Here is a 21,447-nt window from a genome sequence, read left to right as displayed (position 1 = left end):
AAAAATAATTAAATAAATAAATAAATTGCCAACTACATGAATAAATGAAATAGTGGATTAGGGATAAAGCAAACATGAGGAAACAGATGAATGTTTATGTGGTTCCTTCCCCATTGGACATATTTAACAGACATCAATATCTGGTACCAAACAGAACTGCAGCACAAAACAACTGGGGGCAATACAGTGTCCACGTTACACACATATGTCTCACGTCAAGTCTTGTCTTTGGGGTTTGATAAAATCAGTCAAAGCAAATTTCATTTACAATTGATACCTGAGTATAGAGTAAAGACATAGGATAAAATAATAAAGTATTAATAAAAATGGAATTACATAGAGATATGATAAAAATAACAATAAAATAACAAAAATTTAATTGTACAGACAACAGCATGATAAATAACAAATAATGTACTTTAAAATATCCCGACCATCTGTGTAAAACTATTTAAAAATAAAACAAAACAAAAGAACACTATTAAAAACAAGCACGTTATCTAAAACAGTCACGACTCAAAGCAATCAAACCTCTAACCAGAGTTTCTTTAATTGTCCGATCTGTATCAGTGTGTCAAGTTTCAGTTTATTTTGTTCCAGACAAAAGAATCCAACAGCTTTCTTTCCAAAATTGCTTTCCTGAGAAAGGATGTTATACATACAATCTCTGAGAATAACAGAATATAGCCAGCAGCATATAATAACAAAGTTCATGTATAGACAAACTCAAATGTCACAGTGTTTTGGACCAGATAACTCTATTGATATTCCAATAATATTGTAGGGATGACTGGGTGTGTTCAAAATATTAACAGAATAAGATTTTTGATAAATAATAAAAAGCAATCATCAGTAATGTGGAAACCAGGAAGATATAACAGTTATGACATATCACAACATAATGATATCCAAAATCTAAGATATATACAGTCTACAGTATGTGATCTGGAAATTCACTAATACTAATTATTGTGTAAACATGAAGGCCTCTGTATAGTTTTATTTACTGCACATAAATACATGTCAGCATTTTCACATTGTCAGTGCCTGTGTGAGGTCTCAATTGCTTTTTTATTTTGAGGACATTTAGTTTTAGTGAGAGCAAAAAGAAGCTAGTGATTAATACTCCGTCCACAAACCTTCGAGGGAGAGAAAGTGCATCTCAACACTTTCTCTCTCTGGATACATGAAGCTCTGAGGGGAAGAAACATGGCCCAGCAGCAGAGAGGTGTGGCCACATAGCTCTCATGACAGGTAGGACATGGGGAGGAGCTAGAGTACCTGTGCAGAGCTGGCAGTCAGTGCACAGTGTGGACATTACACCTGTTGCACTTCCCAGGCTCTCTCTCTCTCTCTCTCTGTTTCTGTCTCCCTCTTCCTGTCCCTCTATCTTCCCCTTCTCTTCCACCAAGGCAGCCGACGGCCTCACCATGGATCCCAACGAGGCCGGCGGGGCTGAGAAGGAGAGGGAAAAGGAGAAGGAGAAAGTGATCAAGAGGAGGAACCGGCCTGTGTTCCTGCGTTACCTGGAGAGGAGGAAGACGGACACTATTGTGGCTGATGACAAGGGTGACATCAACTTGGGGACGCTGGTGAGGAGGAGTCAGTCTGACAAGACAGAGTACAGCGCTAAACTTAAAGGTACGCCTGCAGCTAATGACCTCCCCAGGGGTCAAAACTATGGCAACAATCTATATACACATGTGAACCAACACACTGAAAATACTCTAAGTTGTTGGTAACACTTTTAGACAAGCATGTCCACGATAGATGGACTTCAAGAGCAGCATTTATGGCTTGAGGCCCAAAACTGAACACACTCATAAAACAGGCCTCCGCTCTGCTCTATAGCTGTAGATACTAGGCACCTGTTGTGTTACTATGTGTTGAGCAGGAGATACTCCCACAGGGATGAAGCCACATATGCAAACTGGGCTCCAAACTCAGGCACAGAGGAGTGGCTTTAGAAGTGTTCCAGGCCAGCAGGTAAACAAGTGGAGAAGGACTTTATGACAAGCAGTTTTCATCAACAAGTTTAATAAAAAGAGATGTCAGACGCTCTGTCCTCCAGTTTGGTTTAACTTCAAGGAACAGTTTGAGGTGTTTGACCCAGAGAGGAGAATAAGTTATGATTAAGGTTGTCAACAGTATTTAAGTATTGATATTTTATCAATACCCAATGTTTAATGCATGCACAATACACTATATGTTAATTATAGTGTCAAAAGTGCCAAAGCTATAAAAAATAGATGATCAAAGTGCTCATTCAAGACCTCAGTCTTTATTGTCCCGACTGAAATTAACTTATAGAAGCAAAACCAGACAGAGTTCAGTGACTTTTTCTGTACCAGCACTGTGTGCAGTATATTAATAAAAAAAGAAAATAATTATCCTATTTTGTGCGTCAAGGACTTTTTTTTACATTTTGAATGAGAGAGGTATCAAGTAACATTTTTAATATTAATATTGTATCAGTTCAGTTCCATCCAATTTAATTTTATTTGAATGGGCCATCTGTTTCTAAGAATTTGGACAAATCTTGTCCTGCCAAAAAAACGTATTAAAAGTTATTAATACCAACATTTTAATGTTTGAAATATATGTAATCTATGAAATGCTCATTCTGCTTTAATTTTTTTTAGATCTAAACTTGCTCTGTCAGAAAACATCCTTGTCCCTGATGAGATTTCACAACTTCAAACAATTTAAAAATGTGTAAAAGGCCTTCAAAATCTAAAATTAACAATACCTACTGATAAAATTGGTATAAATATGTGCTATTATACTCATCTTGGTTTTGAAATAGACTTTTTTTATGAAAATGTTGGCCCTTTATAGTTGTATCCCAGATTTGTGTCAGCTCCATCAGATTCTGATGAAAACATGATTAATATGATGATATTTTCCGAGCGTAAGTGAAGAGTAGACCTTCCCTCAAAGTACAGTTTTGTCCACTTTTCAAATAAAGCAGGTCTAGACAGTACTCTATAAATCCAGTTGTCTTGACCAAGAGCAAGCACTGTGGCGTCTGTGGCCAGGAAAAACTTCCTTATCGAACAGTTATTATTATTCGGACAATTCTAGTTGTGAGCTAAAAAACTAATTGTTAATCCAGCTGTATGTTGCCTCATCGCAAATGCTGACATCGTCTTTTCACAAACACACACACGCAGACATATGTCCATGTTTCAGTAAAACCGGCCTCACCTGTCCACGAAGTGCAGTCAGTCAGTGACTGGGAATGCTGCACTTCTGGCAAAATGACTGACATCACTGTGTCAGAAACGGGGTTACTATTAAAGATTAGCCAAAGTATGTCGGCTTTCCTGTGCCACTTGTTCCTGGGTTTCCTTTTTCCTGTGAACAATACACACTTCACGTGCCAGAAAAAGTACCGTCTAAAATAGCGAGGTATATCCTACTTCTCACTTGTGCTCTCACTTGTGCTGATAAGATAGATTTCACACACACACACACACACACACTTGCCTTATCAGCAGCAGCTCTGTTTACTTGAAATAGAGACACTCTCTCTGCTCCTTTGTACTTTCTGTTTTCTTGACTATCCTGCATCATGGCGGGCAGGGTTGTCAAAAAACACTGGGCTTGTTTTCAGTAAACCAATCTCCCTCCCTGCTTGACTTTAACCTCACACCTGACAGGCAGTATTACATATTTACAGTGGTATTACCATTGCAAATATTGACAGAACGATGACTTCACTGAAAGAGGAAACATGTGAGTCGCTGTTCGTCAGTCAGTTCTCATCTGCTTGTCAGACAGGTTGGTCGAGCCACAGAACCATGGCAACATGACATCAATATGTCATGTAATTATTTACAGTAACTAAATATAATAATAATACTAGATCTGGAAATGATTTACCAGCACTAAAGGGCTAGTAATAAACTACATATTCATATGTAGTTGTCCATAAATCAAGGGTGGAGAAGTTTACTTTGATGTGGGTTTATATTGTCTGAGGACTTTAGTTTTTGTGTGTGTGTGTGAATGTGTGTGTGTGTGTGTGTGTGGGGGGGGGGGGGGGGGGAGCACCTTATTTGTCATTAAACATTTTGTGGCATTTTTTTTTAACTAGGCACAATGGAGGGTAACATATACGAGGATAAATGTCCAGTTTTCCTTTTAGTGAAATCAGACATTTTCAGATTTTCTTCAGTTTCAGTTTAATTTATTCAAATGTTCTTGGTGTTCTTTGACTGTATCACTGTGTTGTAAATCTAGATTTAAAATTAAGCAGAGTTCTGGTGCATAATTAAAAACTAATCTCCATTTAGTAAATCCAGGTTTTGTGGTTTAATCCAAAAATGAATAATACTTAATCATCATGCTTATCCAAATTAAAATAAATTAATTGATTAATCAATTAAAACTTTTCGGCTGCATTGTATTTCTCTACAAAACATTATTTTCCAGCTAGCTAGCTAGCAAGTAACAAAAATGTTAATTTGTTTATAGATTAAATTACATAGTTTGCTAGCTAGCTAACAACTTAACACATTAGATTGCTTGATTGCTAACTAATATGTTAACAAAATGTTACATTGTTTGCTAGCTAGTTAAAAAGTAAAGAAATTTGATATTGTTTGCTAGCTAGCTAAAAAGGTAACACATTGCATTTTTGCTAGCTAGCTAATAAGTTAACAAAAAGTTACATTGTTTGTTAGCTCTATAATAATTTAACAAAATGTTCCATTGTATGCTAGCTAGTTAAAAAGTTTAAGAAAAGTTGGATTGTTTGCTAGCTAAATAAAAAAATCAGCCCACTCATGATGGCTCAGCAAAAACATAAAAATAAAATGGGTTGAGTCTGTGTCATAACTTTCTACAAGGAACTTGTATCCATCTAAAGAATGCAGCCATTTTAAAAGTTAAACCTCATCATGTGTAACTTTAAAGTTAATACTGGCAAATGTTAAATCTGAGTTTAAAACTTTGGTGCAACAGAAAATTCAAAAATTAATCTTGCTTCATTTTAAGCTAAATTATCGGTTTTAATAATTAATCCTGTTGGTGAAAACCAGCCTAAGTGATACAAAATCCCACTGTGCACTTTGCTGTGTGGCAGAATCTGACGTGTCATTTGTCTTGATGGCGATACACGATACACTGCGCCTTGTATTCTGTTCTGAGGCCGTCTGTTGGATCTCTTTCAATGGTGAAAAGCCCTGTATCCACTTTCATGGGAACTCCTGTGTCGGCAACCATTCCTCACCAAACATAATGCTGGCAAATGAACAAAGTATGAGAGCCACCGCTGAGTCTTGATACGCGATAATACATTTTATTTTTCTGTAACTTTGTGAAAGTGTCAGCAGGGAGGAATCTTTTCCAGTTTTGAATCAGACAACTTTCATGTGAAATTCAAAGCTTTTTCTCCCAGACTTTATAAAGTCAGTCACACAAAATATTGGAGTAAAGGGTGATGATGTACCAAAAAAAAGCTTAAAAACAGAATATGCCTCTGTCCAATGAGCCGTCAAGGTAACTCACCTGATGTCCTTCTCACGGGTGGAGGTTTTCAGTGATTCTGGGGTCTCTTTTCACACTGAAAGAATGTGGACACGTGACACTTCATGATACCGCTGAAACATGAATGTGATACTTTTTTTTACATAACATTTCCACAAGTTAAATAGTTTCTCCGGTGCTCCTTTTCTGAAAAATGTAATCCCACGGTAAAACGTTTATTCCAAAGCTTCATTAGACTCATATAACAGATAACCTTCTCTGTTTCTTCAAGTATTATCAGGCATCGACAAGTTAATGAATAACCGCTGAAGGAAAGGGTTATGACTGAACATTTCTGTCTTATGATGTGCTGCGTACACTGAGTTTACAGAAATTGTGCCAAAGAAGCTGAATTCAGAAGAAGGCTGTGATTCTTTAGCAGTTGCACCTGTTATCCTGTCTTCAGTTATTCAGAGGATGAATAAATGAACAACTGAATTTATCTGATGATAAAATAACACTGCACTGCAGTCATTACATATATAAAAAAAGCCTGAATGCTTATTTCCATTGTGGTCCTCTGGTATAATACTTTGCACATTACAAGATAAAACAACAAGACAGGAAGTGAAGTCATGCAATCAACATATGAGGGGTAGCTATGTCAACATCCTCTTGACCTCTTACTCATAAGAATTAAAACTGCAAATGCTCAATTGTGCATCAATCTTTTATTTATTTTTTGGGGCGGATTATTTCACTATTCTGCTGCACTGTAATGGAATGTGTTTTTGCCCTTTCAGCCACTGAATCAAAAGGGAATGAAGCCTATTATTAACAGTTTTGTGAGTCAGAGGCATCTTAAAATACATGACCCAGTATCAATCAAGGAGATAAAAGCAGAGGTGGGGTGGAAGGGAGCAGCTTCAGTGGATACACTGATTGTACAAAAGGAAAACCACATTTAAATCAGGTATTAAGAGGTGATTTGTATCGAGATACAGAGGGTAGGCAAAAAAACAAACACCTGTACAGTGTATTCCAATCAAACGTTAGTCATTTGTAATGCTCAGTTCAGAGAGGTGATGATTCACAGGAAAAAAAAGAAAAATGTCAGGTGTAACTGTAAGGAGTGTTGCAGGCAGAATGAGATCCGATCTCTGCCGGAGTCAGCCACGTGTGAACACAACCTGTACAGTGTTCACATTCATGAGAAAGTACTGCCCACTGGACAGAGACACATGAACCATTCTACTCCGCTGCAGCAAAAGGCAGCCACTACTTCCTGTACCTCTCCATCATGGCAATGCAATAGTGGCATTCATGCAACTGCAACGTGCAATAAAGGAAAAAAGAGGACTGCCCCTACATCTGCCCTACTCGCTTTTTTTGAACAGTACAGGTTTCTCACTTTCATGTCTGGTTTGCTTATCGTGTGCCAAAAAAAAAAAAAAGGTCTTGTCAAAACCCAGAATTTGTTTATCTGTTAGGATCCCCAGTGGCTCTGCCCTGTAAAGTAAGTCCTCCTGTTTTAAAAACATACATACATTTAAAACCTCCACCTAAAAAAGCATATTAAATCTTACAGTCCACACAAATCTCAATGTCACAAATATATTTAAGAATATCATTAATATGTATGAGTTAAAACTTATTCTGGTGACTCTCTTGACAGAGTGAACTCAGCAAAGTTCAGATTGCCGACCCTGAACCACAAAATAATATTTAGATGTAATATCATATTTTTATCAGTAACTGTTACAGATTGCAATTTCATTTATTTTGTTATTTAATTACATGGAGCTAGTAAATGTAAATAGTTACTCTCAAGAAGTGCTAGTGTCCTATAAAACATATATGTGAAATTTTGTGCATGAGTTTTTAAGTCATGGCCAAAAACATGTTTTGGCCATAACTGACGTTTAACCGTTGATGACCAAAATCTAATCAGCTCACCCTTGAGACCGAGCGGACATTTGTTCCAAATTTGAAGAAATGAGGTCTGAGCATTCCTGAGATATTGTGCTCACCAGAGTGGGATGGACCTGCGATCACAGTGACCTTTGAACATCAAAATCTAATCAGTTCATCCTGGAGACCAACTGGATGTTTGTACAAAAGTTGGAATTAATTCTCTCAGGGAGTTCAAAAGAATGGGACGGCGTGGAGCCATAAAAAAAGGTTTTTGGATGTTTCTTTTGAAAAACTGTGAATCACAGAGGTCCTTCAGCATGCAGTTATTAATGTACACACGGTGGGTCCAGCACTATGCTGAGATTAGCTGCCTACAAGCGCCAGGTACATTGGTTACGCATGCACACGCACACATGCAAGTGTGTGTACTAGAGTGTAACTGTACTAATCACTACCCAGATATCTAATATGTGTAGTATCCTTTTGCAAATGATACCTTGAGTGCAACTAAATATACTTTAAAGAAGGTCTTGGTAATATTTTCTACACAAACTTTTATGGTCCGTCCTTCTGCTTGTTTACCTCTGTGTTTGTGTCTTTGTGTGTGTGTGTTTGTTTGTGTGTGTGCATATGTATGTAAAATTAGTACGCCAAGGACTGTGCGTATATATATTCCTGCGTGAATCAGTGTCGGTGTGTGTGTCCTTGTATATGTAGGTGTGTGTTTATCATTGTCTGCCAGCACTACCCCCTCACACACCCGTACACACACACGCTCCCAGTCTGAGCAGATGGAATGCCTGAGCACGCCGTAGCATTACATCAGCGGCATGATTAGTTCCGTAACCTGACACAAGCCTCGCAGCCTTCTGTCTCCCTCCCTTCCTCCATCTCTCCCTCTTCATCACTCTCTCTCTCCCCCCCCAGAGAAGGAAGTGGTGTGTAGCGTCGATTAGGCAGCGAGGAAGCATCCCTCTTCCCTGAACAGACACTCCTGCCTGCCATGCAAAGCACAGAGCAGCCACAGACTGATTAGGCAGCAGAGCAATAAAAAAGAGAGAAGTGAGCCTGACTGGCATGTTAAGTGAGGCCTTTTGGCGCTCGAGTCAAAATAATTAGATCACCGTGAAATACGGTGATCTAAATGGCTGCTAGGGCATCAAGCGGATATGTTAGAAGAGATGTAGGTTTTTCCAAGCATGCACAGCCCACAGGGCCGGGGTGTTTACCAGCATTTTCCAAAATGAGCCGCAGATGGCTTGAAATGTTAGCAAAAACATACAATTTTTAGAAAATTGTAGATTTACAGCAAAATGTAGGTGCATTCACATCACCATCAGTTTTCTACGTCCTTGTATGACCTGTATGACTCATTCAGCCAGTTGCTGTCATAGTTTGGCAAGGGAATTATTTGCGTGTATACATCTGTTAAATGACCCGTTTGTAGAATTTAATGGCATCTAGCATTGAGCTTGCATTTCGCAAACACCTCATTTCATGTCCTCCTTCCAAGCGTTTAGAAGAGCTGTGAAACTGGCCCTCTGTAGATCCAGTGTGTGGTTCGTTTGTCCTGAAAGTTTAGAAACATGGCAATGCAAGATATAAATGACTTATTCTAAGGTAACAAAGCACAATAATTCTTTTTTTCAATTGATTAAACACTCTTATTGTTTTTGCCAGCTTGTCTGCAGCTAATCTTGCAAATTACCATTAGCCTACTTTTTAGCATATCCATGGCTGTATGCTGCTGACCACTGTGATTCACAATTTTAATTACCCCTTTCTTATGCCTCCATGCCAGTGACAGCGCATTAAGGTTTTGGGTCATCCCATTCTTGTGGACACAACAAAGGTCAGGATCACAGTGACCTCATGTCCATCCCATCCTCGTGGACGCGATATCTCAAGAATGCCTTGAGGGAATTTCTTCAAACTCGGCACAAATGTTCACTTGGACTCAAGGATGAACTGATAAGATTTTGAAGGTCAAAGGTTAAGGTCACTGTGACCTCACATCCCTCCCATGTTGTGAATGTGATATTTCAGGAGTGCTTGCTTCAAATTTGATACAAATGTCCACCTGGACTCAAGGATGAGCAGCATTTTGGGTTACATCCAAATATTATTTTAGCATCTACTGAGTGCACTTTCCTAGTTAATATTATATTCCATTACTACTTTATTCTGCCAATAGATCCCAGTAAATCTTACTCACTGGACCTTTAATATAGTTTCATACTGCCAGGTGGTGTTAATAAATGCCGTTGCAACAGGCAGTCAGTGTTTGTGAATGCTGCTCCTTGCACCTGAACGCTACGACTGGTGGAATATGTTCTCTGATCTGTTTGTGAACACTGCTCTTGATGGCCAGTTTGTTTTTGAATGTCTCAATTACAAGAGAAGGTCTAGATTTGTAATATTTTGCGCAGCAGTGTATATAGGTGTCAGCAGGTGATATTAAACTGTATTAACAGACGTATAAAGCATTGAATGACTGAGACAAGGAGATGACCTCATTGGCTTTCTATATAACTCCTACAGTACAGAATGTGACTTGCAACCTAAAAAACTACACCTGAACTTCTTTTTTATTCTATAATAATTTCATGACGTCATTTTTTTCTCAGAGAAACTGACTCCACATGACCTGTCCACACCGGCCTCGCCAGCACTGGACCCAGAGGAGGTCCGTTTGAGGAAGATGACCCGCAGGGCGAAGGTCATTCAGGAGCTCGTGCAGACTGAAAAGGACTACCTCACAGACCTGGAGCTGTGCATCAGAGAGGTGGTGCAGCCTCTAAGAAACTTGCAGGTAGTTGCTTTAAGGATCCCAGATGAAATCTCTCACAGGCTAAATGTGATATTAACCTCCACCAGTGTCTACAACAGCAAAGATAACATTTCCTTATTTTTTTAAAGTCTGGTTTTAAATGTTAAACAGTGTCACTTGCCTATTTGGCATATCTTTACAATATAATCCTAACTCTGTCTAGCCAGTCCTTATTTCTAACATTAATCTAACATCACAGTAAACCAGTAAATCAACACTGACACATTCAAATAAAGGGTTGCCCATGGGTGAATTTAATATAAATGATATGTTTAATGTTGCCATTTTGACAGAAAATGCACTACAAGCAGATTTCAATTAGTAGTATCCTTGTGCTTTATCAGGTTGTGGATGTAGACAGGTTGTTCACCAACATGGAGACAGTGTGTGAAGTTTCTGCAGCGCTCCTTCACAGACTGCATGAGGCCATGGCTGACCCCGATCAAGAGGCAGTTGTCATAGGTAATACCTTTTCGACTCTTGCCTGATCACCTGATATAATTACTTTTTGACTTTAACTGCTCTGGTCAATATTAGACAAAAGATCTCATGCTCTGTTTTTATTTCAAGGGGAAGTATTCATCCAGGCGAAGGCAGCTTTAGAAGACGTATATAAGATTTACTGTTACCATCACGACGATGCCAACATGTCACTCAAATCCTATGAGAAAGAGGAAGAAATAAAGCAACATTTCACCACGTGTGTATTAGAATTAAAGTAAGTCCCTTCCTCCAAATATTTTAAGATTATTCATGACTTACCTGATATTCTAAATGTTATGATTTATTACATATCTAATTTTGGTACTGACTGTGTTTCTTTGTCTTTGTAATTACAGGAAAATCTATGACCGAGAGTAAGTACCCTCTAATGAAAAATTGAATTATCTGTTGAATTATCAGTTTTAGTTATGTGTTGTCATACTTTTTTCTGAATGTTTGCTCTGCAGGCCACAACATCTCATACTGATCTTTGTTTATTGTATAATGTGCACAGAGGGAAACCCAACTTGCTGGACATGGGTTCACTGCTCATCAAACCGGTCCAGAGGATCATGAAGTACCCTCTGCTGCTCGGGGAGCTGTGGCAGGCCACACCTGAAGACCACCCTGACTATCGGCCCCTGCAGGAGGCGTTCACTGCCGCCAAGATCATCAACATTAACATCAATGAGTTCAAGAGAAGGAAGGACATAGGTGAGATGTCATTTACATACATGGGTAATTTGTCGCTAACATCTATTTTACAAATTGTGATTTTGCTACCTATGAGCACAAATTAGGTTAACTGTAAATCTTCACCTATGTTGTGTATGCCACATCTAATCAGACAAAATTCTTTCAATTTTGGTTCCATATTTCTGTTCATTCTCAGTAATGAAGTATAAGAGGTCGGAAGATGAAGGCACACTGAGGGGCAAACTAAACAAGTTCAACATCCACTCCATCCGGAAGAAAGGCGACAGGTTTGCTGGCTATCTCAAGATCCTCACTGGAGTAGAACCACAGGTAAGAAAAAATGAATACATAAATATAGAGTTCAACACCCAACACTCACTGCAACTGTAATAAAAAGGAGTATGTGCAATAAAAGTTATGAAGCTTGTAGACTTGACAGATTCAATGAAATAAAGTTTTATGGCATAGAGTTACATTATTGCAGTTTTATAATGAGAAACTGTTTAAAAATCCCTGACATTTCTGAGCATTTTGTGATCATTATTTTTGTAGTATTAACTCAAATTATTTTGAGTTTTTTGTCATTTTGAGTTCCTAAGTCATTATTTTGAGATAGTAAGTCACTGTTTTGCAAGACTAACTGATTATTTTGACATACTAACTCATTTGATAAAGCTGATCATTATTTTTAATTTTTTTTTTTTCATTACCTTGGCAGGGATGAACTTTCGTAGTTAGTGCTGAAAGTGTGGAAACTCACCTGGCATTTAGTGACTATTTAGACAACACATTTACCAGTAAACCCTTCTTTCTTTAGGTGAGAGATGAAGTATTTGATAAAGAGGAGAAACTGTTCAGGAGTCTGGAGAAGGCGGTGAGGCAGCTGGTCAAGAATGTTCAATGTTACCTCCAGCATATTCAGGTAGGTACACATTATGATTTCCTACTACAAAACGCGTTTGAATGCTTTTTTAAAATAATCTGTCAACTTTCTGAGACATTTTTCTTGATGCCTTTGCTGCAGGAGATGGTGTCTATAGCTGTCCAGAATGTCCAGGACATGGAGAACATCATCAAGGAGCCAAACAAAAATGGCACAAATGGCTCATCGCACAGTAATGGAAATGACCCCTATAAGCACTTTGTAAGAACGGCTTCTTTTGTACTTCACCTCTAAATGTCCTTTTTTTACTCAAGGGAATAATTTACTTTACCATCCAGCTTGTTCCTCTTCCTTTTCCTCCCTGAATCTTTGTATTTGTTTCTGTCCTTGCTGCTCCTATGACCTCTTATTCACCCTCCTGTGAACTGTGAGTCATCTGTCACTTCGCCCACAGCTACCTGTCTTCTGTCCATTATATTAATCCTTTCCTTCCATGCAAGAACCTAACCTTCCTGCAAGATCCTTCTGTAACTCTGCCAGCTTCCCCTTCCCTCTGTGGACTGCGCTGTTACCAATTCTGAGATAATAACTAGACCTTTGAATAAGATTTTCTTCACTGCAGCCATTTAGCATCGCCTCAAACCAAACTCTGTAATGAGCTTTTACGAAATAAGTGTAGACACAAAGGCATGTGTATTTTAGGAAGAAAGAAACAGACATGAAAACGGTTTCATTGTGTTTGCTATAATCAACACGTGTCAGCAGTAACTGATAGATGCATTCAGAACATCTTCAACAAAGAAACAGTTCTCGTCACTTTATGTATGCTAGCACACATTAAAGGCTTCACACTATAATAGATATTATCTGTTATGTCTGCTAATGTCTTACTGTAACCTGAATAATATTGCTATTTCTCGTTTGTGTGCATGCAAATCAAGCTGTTGGAGTTCTGTTGTTGTTGTGTATTCAAGATTAATGCTAAGGTGCGTTTTATTGTCTCTGCCTTAGAGAAAATTGCTCTGAATTAGAGACACTGCTGCAAACTAAAAACAAGACATTTAATAGATCATACATTATTTAAAAGTCTTACAAAAAAAAAACACAGAGGTACACTCTTAGAAATAAAGGTGCTAACTAGAACCATATAGGGTTCTTTGGCTTGTTCCAGTAGGAGAACCCTTTTTGGTTTCTGGTAGAGGCTTTTATAAGTGTTCCATCTGGGACTCTTTCAAAGGGTTCTACCTGGAACCCAACATTAAGGGTAGAACCTCCTATGGTTCAACAAAGAGCCCTTGTATGGTGTAATGGTTCACCCAGAACCCTCTCTGTGGGTTCTGTACAGAAACATACCACCTTCTAAGGCTGCTAACAAGAACTCACCCAGGGGAATTCTACTGAGAACCTTTTTATATTCCAGGAGTGTCATCTAGAACCCACCCAAAGAGTTCTCCTGAGAACCTGTGGTGGATTTTTCCTTGCCTGTATTACCGTTACATTTAACTATTCTATACTATCCATTAATAACTAAAATAATAACTACTCTGTGAAGCACCACAGACGTCAGTAGGGGTTGACGTTGATGAGACTGAGACAGACTTGAGGAATTCGACAGAAGCAGAGAGCAGTTCAATTCACAGGAGGTTTATTTGCACACACCGAGTTGCAACCAACTATCCTTCTCTCAGCCTACCTTCTTATACCCTGCATGCACAGTTACCTCATTTCTAGCAATACATTACAGGCAGACATATCTGTTGTTTTTCTCACAGTGATGCACTCACATTCCTTGTTTATTTTTTTCCTGCCAAACCTGACCGCACATTACTCATGACAGTATCCCAGACTCCCCTTTCCTTAAAAAGCTCTCCCTCGGACAGCTGCAACTGGACCACGATGCTCTCCTACGCCTACATAAGGCCGGCTAACTACGTGAAAGGGAATATTAGTGCCATTAAAACTGAGTGAAACACGACATGCATACGTGAGGTACTGCAACAAAGTAATAAAAGTACATTTAGTCCCTGAGAAAATACACAGTTTTTCCCACCAGCTGGACTTTTCTCCCGCTTGTGACGATAACCTTTCAGTACAGTTCAACACTAGTTCAATTACAGTTCAACTTCAGTTCAACTTCCACAAGCCCCTTTATACACAAAAGGTTTTCATCTAGAATCCACCCAGAGAACCCTTTTATACTCCAGGGGTTTCATCTGGAACCAGCCCAGTGGGATCTGTATATTATGGTCACTCATGGTCATCATTTTAATAATCCATTGATTACTGACTGATATTTAAAGTGAGAAAACATTCAAACAATTTTTAATGAGTAAAAAATGTATCAAGAACAGGAGAGGCTGTGTGGGTTCTGGAGGGAACAGGTCAAAAGTGAGCGTGGAACCAGTGATATCAGCAACATGACGGATAGGACACAAGCTTTCAACAATCATTGAAGGGCTCTTTCCTCTAAAAAGGTTCTGTGCATGAAAAGAGTTCTTAATGGTTTTGGCTAGAACCTCAGCCTCAGGAAGAACCCTTTTGGAACCCTTATTTCAAAGAGTGTACACTAAATGTATCTGTTTACACGTACAGAATGCCTAATAGAGAATACTTATGCAGACTAATGCTGGATGTCTGTATTCATCTCCTGCCTCCTCATTGACTTCTTCCTCCAGAGAGACAGTATGGAGCGCTTGGTCCTCGCCCCCCTCTCCTCCCTGCAGGGCATGTTCACAGCCCCACAGAAGCTCATCCAGAAGCGCTACGACAAATTGCTAGATTACTGCAGCCGCCTGGAGCGCTCCTCTTCTTTTTCGTCCTCATCCTCGTCATCCACCACCGGTTCCTCTCCTTCACTGGTGTCAGAAGACCCACCTGGTCCCGCCAGGAGGGACTACGAGGCGCTCAATGCTCTGCTAGTGGAGGAGCTGCAGAGGTTCAACATAGCCGCCTACACCATCCTGACAAACTGTGTGGTGTATCTGGTGGCCCTGCTCAGAGGACTGATGGATAAAATACTTCTTAATTCTCCATCCATACAGCAGATACCTGTGAGGATCCCACACATAAATCACGTTAAACACAAAGTAGTTTTAGTGCATTTAATGTTGAAAGTAAAATGTGTCATGTTTGTCTTTTCAGGCTCCGTTGTCAAACATTGCTGAAGTGCAGAACAGCATCATGGATGAGCTGAACAATCTGGCTTTTGTCAAAGATAACGCACAGAAGTTAATGGAGCGAAAAGTCAGCTTCGAGAGGCAGCGAGACAAGAAAATAACGGTAAGAAGGTGGAAATAATCTACAACAGATTATTCACATCTAAAATGCAGTTTATAGCCTTCAATCTTCATCTTTAAATCCCTGGGGCTATTTGCACAAAACACCTCAAGTTAAGAAGTCTGAGTTAAGGTCTCCTCAAAATAAATCAGTTGCACAGAATGCCCTTAAGTCTTTTCCTTAAGATTTCCTTAAAATGGTCACTCAAGTGTCTTCTAAACTTCTAAAGCACTGCACAATAGACTTTAGCAGCCAAAGTAGATAAAAAAGAACCTGAATATTTTGTTGAGTTGTGTACTTACATCATCGCAAACAGTTCCCATAATCTTCAAGCAGAGTAATCCACAATTTACTAAAAGTAGCGGTGCGTTTCCTGCTAACTCTTTCCATTTATCCCTTTTATTCCATTGTATTGTAAATGACCTTAAAATGATTCTTATCAGTTTTGTTGGATTTTTTTCCTCTTATTAGTGATCTCTTAATGGCCAGAACAGACAAGTTGTTGAATTGTTTCAGATATATTGGATTGAGATAAGAAGTATCTCAGGTGGCAGTGAAGGCAAACAAATAGTCTCCATGGAAACTGTAAAACTGTAAAATCTCTTTGAGCGCAGTAAACACCTTAATGTTTTTCCTTACCAAAGGAAACCTGTTAAGGGACTCTGTGAAATGATCCGAAGCAAATCCCTCAACTAAGGAGAAATTAAGCTTCAAATGTCAAACCTTCAGTCAGGAGGTCTTTTGTAGAACCAGCCCCTGGTTGGTTGTGTAAACACCTGCAAACCTCTCAGTGATTCGAGGTCAAAACAAAAGTCCCACATATTCCTCTGAGTTTTTCAAACTGTTTTGAACCAGTTCCAAGTCATAACCGAGCGGCTATGAGTCTTATCAAAGGCAGACATGGCGAACAGCTCCAGGCTGTATTAACTGTGGAACTTGGCAACTCAAAACTCCACCAGGTATCAATCCCCTGAGACTTACATATCTAAATGTGTGTGTAGGCATACACATATGCATGTACACCGGTACATTTATGAGACAGTACTCCTGGTTGGACATGTTATGTGCATATTTGAAACTCCTGCCTGCAGGTGCTTATTACCTTTCACACTCGTGCATTGATAACCAACAACATGCCCACATGTGCCCACACACACCAGACCCACTTCAAATAATTACACCGACACACCTTTGTGCTGTGCTGTCGTCCAGATGCCAGAGGTGCAGCATCAAACTGAGGAGCAGCGCGCCTGGCTGCTGGCAGAACACCCACTGAGCCGTCTGTACCAGCTGAAGAGGAAGTGTAATGGCTGCCAGGAGCAGGACCTCAGCCTGCTGGAGGGAGAGCTGGTGGCCCTGCTGGAGGACACGGACCCATTAGGCAGCAGTAGCCGCTGGCTGGTTCACACTGGAGGCAAGTGTGTGTGTGTGTGTGTGCATGTGTGTGTGTGTGCATATAAGGACAAAGACCCTCAGGGCAGAGGTAGCTCTCGGCGCATTCTGTTTGTAAGACACACAAGGTGAATTAAGTTATCACACTACGGTCGGTATGAGTCTCCTTTCATACACATTCCTCTGTGAATACACCTGCATCTATTAGACGACTGAGGCTGTGCAGACACACCAAACTTTACTTTCTGACACCGACAAGAATCAGTCCCAGGAGCTCCTGTGATGTCATGGTTGCTCGTACCTCTTCGCCTGCCTCTGGAGATGGTTGCCTCACAACAGGGCCGCCTCCATAGCTTGTCTCCATCTCCCCTCCACGTCTCGCAGAAGCACCTGAGATCCCGATGTCTTGTTTGGAACACCGTTGTAAGCAGTGCTACTTAGAGTACAAAGCCTCTCCCTATGGGTATTCAGAAACAAGGACGGAGAGATGCCGTTTCCGCGCCTCTCTGTACTCTGCAATAACAAGTTCTTTTTTTACGAGCTCTAGAAAAAAAAAAACTGTGTGTGTGTGTGTGTGTGTGTGTGTGTGTGTGTATGTTTCTTGGTGCAAAGTACATTCTTCACAGACTTGTCTTCTCCTCTGGGACTACAAGCATTCCCAGGAAGTTGTTGTTCATTCTTCTGTTGATATCAACACTATGAATATGCTTGCCTCATATTTACACATTCCTCAGTTCGCTCACATGGATTTAAGATTTTGTAAGCAAAGTCTTGAGCTTACAATCTTAATATAAGACCCATATATTAAACACTCAAAGACACATTTATACCCCAGAAACGAAGATACCTTTTTTTTTATTTTTTTGAAGCAGGAAAATGTGACTGATATGAAGTACAGTTTGTTCTGTAATGATGTTACTGTCAGACATTTAAAGGATCCGTTTGCAGAAATTACAATATTTTGCCCAGGTTTTGTTGTCCACCTCTGAGATTTGTCCCTTCCCAAACATGGATGTGAAAGCAGTTCCGATTATAGTGCTTAGATAATGACCCATCATAAATCCCACCCCTTTTGGAACCTCTCTCAAAAGGAACATTTCGACCAAAAGTACCTGCAACACTTAGTTTCAGGGACTTCTGTTCAAGGAGCTAAAAGTTAACCTCAGCCCACTGCTGTCTGTTTCCACTGCGGCCTAAAGTCTGGGAAGGCTATGCAAATCAGTCAGATGACACATAGAAAAGCAATACAAATAACTGCACTACACCTCCAGTCCAGTAGGTGGCGGTAAGAAGAACACAAAAGCTACACAACAATGTTGCCATATTAAATGATCATCCTTTGTGCATCATCCTTTGTGTGACACGACAGTTAACCTGTTAGCATGGAGGAGATTTAAGGTGTGCGGCTGTTGATCATTTAAAAGGGCTTCATTTAATCAACACTGGAAAGGAGACGAGCTCTGGTAGCAAAGCAGATCCAAAATGAATGAAATGTTCGACGTAGGGCAAGAACACAGATTTTACACAGTGATCATCCTGATAACTGATGCTAAGATGTTTTTTACTGTAATTTTCCAATGGTTTTTAACCACAAACATTACATTCACCAAAGTTTTATTGTGATGGAGGCAGAAATATAATCAATGCATATCTCAAAACCTGGACAAAATAAAACTATATGCATAAACTAGAGCAGTGTTCTGCAAATGAGGGTACTATTAGGGGTTGTTTGGAGTACTGCAGAAGGTGTTTGAGATTTTTTAAAATGATAATTAAAAAAATATCAGTCACGCATAAATCCTAAAATAATTATACAATAAGTTCAATAAAAAATGTAAATGCTAGTTTGATTGAAACGTATTTTAAAGTCAGTACTCATTTTTAAGTGCAAATGTTCACTGCAAAAAACTGACAACTGCCATAAAACCTCACAGAAGAACAAAACAATTGCAATCATGTTCGCTGTGAGCAAGAAGTAAAAAAAGAACAAGAAAATGGATTTGGATTTGTGGATGAAACATGGCAGTAAAACAGCTGAAAAAATGCAGTAAGAAGAGAAAAAGAAAGATAAAACAGAGGGATTTTTTTAAAAATAGGATTTACCTTCTAACATGCTGTCACTGGTGGTGCAGTGCTGTACTCTACTTCTTCACATATGATTTTTTAAAAAAAAGTTTCGTACATTACTTTAAAAAGTTTGAGAACCACTGCACTGGAGGAAAGTGAGAGGATTTAAAAATGGACTCAAGAGGTCAGACATCCTTACAAACTCTTCATTTGTGTCACTGTTAGGTATGCAGGGCTACGTTTACTCCACATTCCTGAAACCTTACAACCCTCTGAGGGACTCCCAGCGGTTTGGACAGATGGCCAAGGAGCAGCAGCAGCAGCAGCAGCAGCAGCAGCAGCAGCAGACACCTGCCATGTTGGACGAAGACTTCGACGACCTCAGTCTGTTTGTGTCAGGCAGTGGCAGCAGCAGCCTGCGCAGCTTCAACCTCAACACCACCGACAGCAGCTCCACCCTCTCTGGACTACAGGGGGAGCCAGAGAGCCCCGAAGACATGGAGGACACTCTGGACACTGAGACCCAGCAGGTAGAAGTGGTCTTGCACCATATGCATGTCATTTTTCACCTCAGTTTGGTTTCCAGTTTAAGAATAAACAGTGTCAAGATAAATTTGAATTAATCTTCATTTGAAATGAACCAAAAGCAGAAGCACACAAATGCCAAAACTGACAGACATCAAATCTCACAGCACATAAACCTCATAATTACAATAAACCAAAAGCTCAGCAAGCCATGTAACTTTAACTGAGTTTGCAGTGCTTCCTACCATATGAGCCTCCACCTGTAAAATAGGAGGGTTGTTATTATAGAGAGCCAGTAAAACTGAGATGTGCAGTTATATAGACTGGATGAGCAGCACACTTCATAGCTTTACAGTGTCTCTGTCTGGCTTGCATTGAAATTAAACGGGGTGAATAACATGACATGATGACGCTGCTGTCACTCTGGCTTCAACACTTGGGGTCAAGTCCTCTTCTGCTGTGACTAGTCAGTATGACTCTGATTTTCATCACAACACGACACAGTTATTTGTCTCAACATATAAAGTGTTGCTGAGGATCAGTGGATTGTAACCAATGAAAATTAAGATGGTGACGTTCTGTTAATTTGGAAAGCTAATAAACAGTGCCACCTTCTGGATCTACAGGAGGATACACTTGGATTATTCTTTCATGATGTCAGTGCAAGTTAAGACCTGTATTCAGATCCACACTCGAATAATACTCAAGTCAAAGTCAGTGAAATAACTATTGACTAAAGTTTAATCAACTATCAATTTACAATTTATTAATGATGGTTATTTTAAAGTGTTACCAACAAAACATTTGTATAAGCTGTTTCATATATTTTGTATACAAAAAGCTATTTATTATTTGTAAAGTAACTAGTAACTAAAGCTGTCAGATAAATGTAGTGAAGTAAGAAGTATTTCTGTACTTTAAAGTATTTAAATGTAGTGGAGTACAGTATAGAAAGTGGCATGAAAATTAAAAACTCAAGTACAAGTACCTCAAATTTTTACTTAAAGTACTTAAGTAAATATACTTTGTTGCACTTGATCAGTTTCATTAAATAAACAAACATTACTAACAATTACTGCTGATTATTTTTGAAAATAACTTCATCTGGTTTGTGTCTTTTCCACAGTTTTACGCCGTCTATGCATTTCAAGCCCGCTGTGACCAGGAGCTGACCTTGCAGGAGTACCAACACGTCCGCATCCTCCAGTTCTCCGACCTTGGAGGCAATAAAGACTGGTGGTTAGCGGAGTCTAACGGACAGAGAGGATATGTCCCTGCCAACTACCTTGGCAGGATGTCCTATGCATAAATAGAGGCCCTCTATTTATGTTTATCAAGAAAACCGAAACAAGAACACCCAGAAAAAAACAACCAGTGGCATTTACGAAAAACCCTGCTTACTCTTTAATGTATAATTAAAACAGTCCTGACAGTAACAAGTTCTGCTCTGTGAAAGTCAAAATTGCACCAGGTATCACTAGATGTTATCATATATCTCATACCAAAAGTGTTGAATCTGCTTTACCTTCAGAAGATCGTAACAAGAGCGCTCACCAATGGAACCAATAATCTGTGATGATGAATATAAATGATGGGAGGAGAATACAGGGCACTGTGCTGAGCACTTTTTGTACTTCAGTGTTGTAGAGTTTATATTGATAATGAAGTGATTTATTCATGAAGTAATTTTATATGTGAATTGATTTACACATGAAGTCAATGTTCTATGTGAAATGATTAATAATACATGAAGTCTATGTTTTATGTGAATGTGAAATGAAGAAATCTATGTCATCATTTATATTTTAACAATTACGTAATGAATAAACATGATCCGCTCTCCATTTGTCCTGCTGCAGAATGGAATGATTTGCATTCAAGGACGCCACATGCTACAGAGTCAGTGATA

At 39.3% G+C, this 21,447-nt stretch overlaps 1 protein-coding gene across 1 annotated transcript; it reads left to right on the top strand.

Moving 5' to 3' along the window:
* Positions 1 to 1,236: 1,236 nt before the first annotated feature.
* arhgef38 (Rho guanine nucleotide exchange factor (GEF) 38) lies at positions 1,237 to 21,382 on the top strand. The gene is made up of 14 exons (XM_084715243.1): positions 1,237 to 1,641; positions 10,014 to 10,198; positions 10,561 to 10,678; positions 10,787 to 10,934; positions 11,056 to 11,073; positions 11,214 to 11,413; positions 11,592 to 11,725; positions 12,213 to 12,317; positions 12,420 to 12,539; positions 14,954 to 15,328; positions 15,420 to 15,557; positions 16,767 to 16,968; positions 19,239 to 19,543; positions 20,665 to 21,382. The coding sequence occupies exons 1-14, from the start codon at positions 1,248 to 1,250 to the stop codon at positions 20,845 to 20,847; spliced, it is 2,625 nt and encodes an 874-aa protein (XP_084571369.1). The 5' UTR covers positions 1,237 to 1,247; the 3' UTR covers positions 20,848 to 21,382.
* Positions 21,383 to 21,447: the final 65 nt, after the last annotated feature.

The sequence above is a fragment of the Lutjanus erythropterus genome, chromosome 3 (assembly GCF_056507025.1).
Source record: "Lutjanus erythropterus isolate fLutEry1 chromosome 3, fLutEry1.hap2, whole genome shotgun sequence".
Lineage (NCBI taxonomy): Eukaryota > Metazoa > Chordata > Actinopteri > Lutjaniformes > Lutjanidae > Lutjanus > Lutjanus erythropterus.
The sequence above is the reverse complement of the archived record's forward strand: the minus strand, read 5'-3'. Positions and strand labels throughout refer to the sequence as shown.

Coding starts and splice junctions, on each gene's coding strand:
- arhgef38 (XM_084715243.1), top strand. CDS start 1,248: ATGACAGGTAGGACATGGGGAGGAGCTAGAGTACCTGTGCAGAGCTGG. Junction 15,329..15,419: donor CATCCATACAGCAGATACCT/GTGAGGATCCCA, acceptor TTGTCTTTTCAG/GCTCCGTTGTCAAACATTGC. Junction 19,544..20,664: donor TGGACACTGAGACCCAGCAG/GTAGAAGTGGTC, acceptor TCTTTTCCACAG/TTTTACGCCGTCTATGCATT.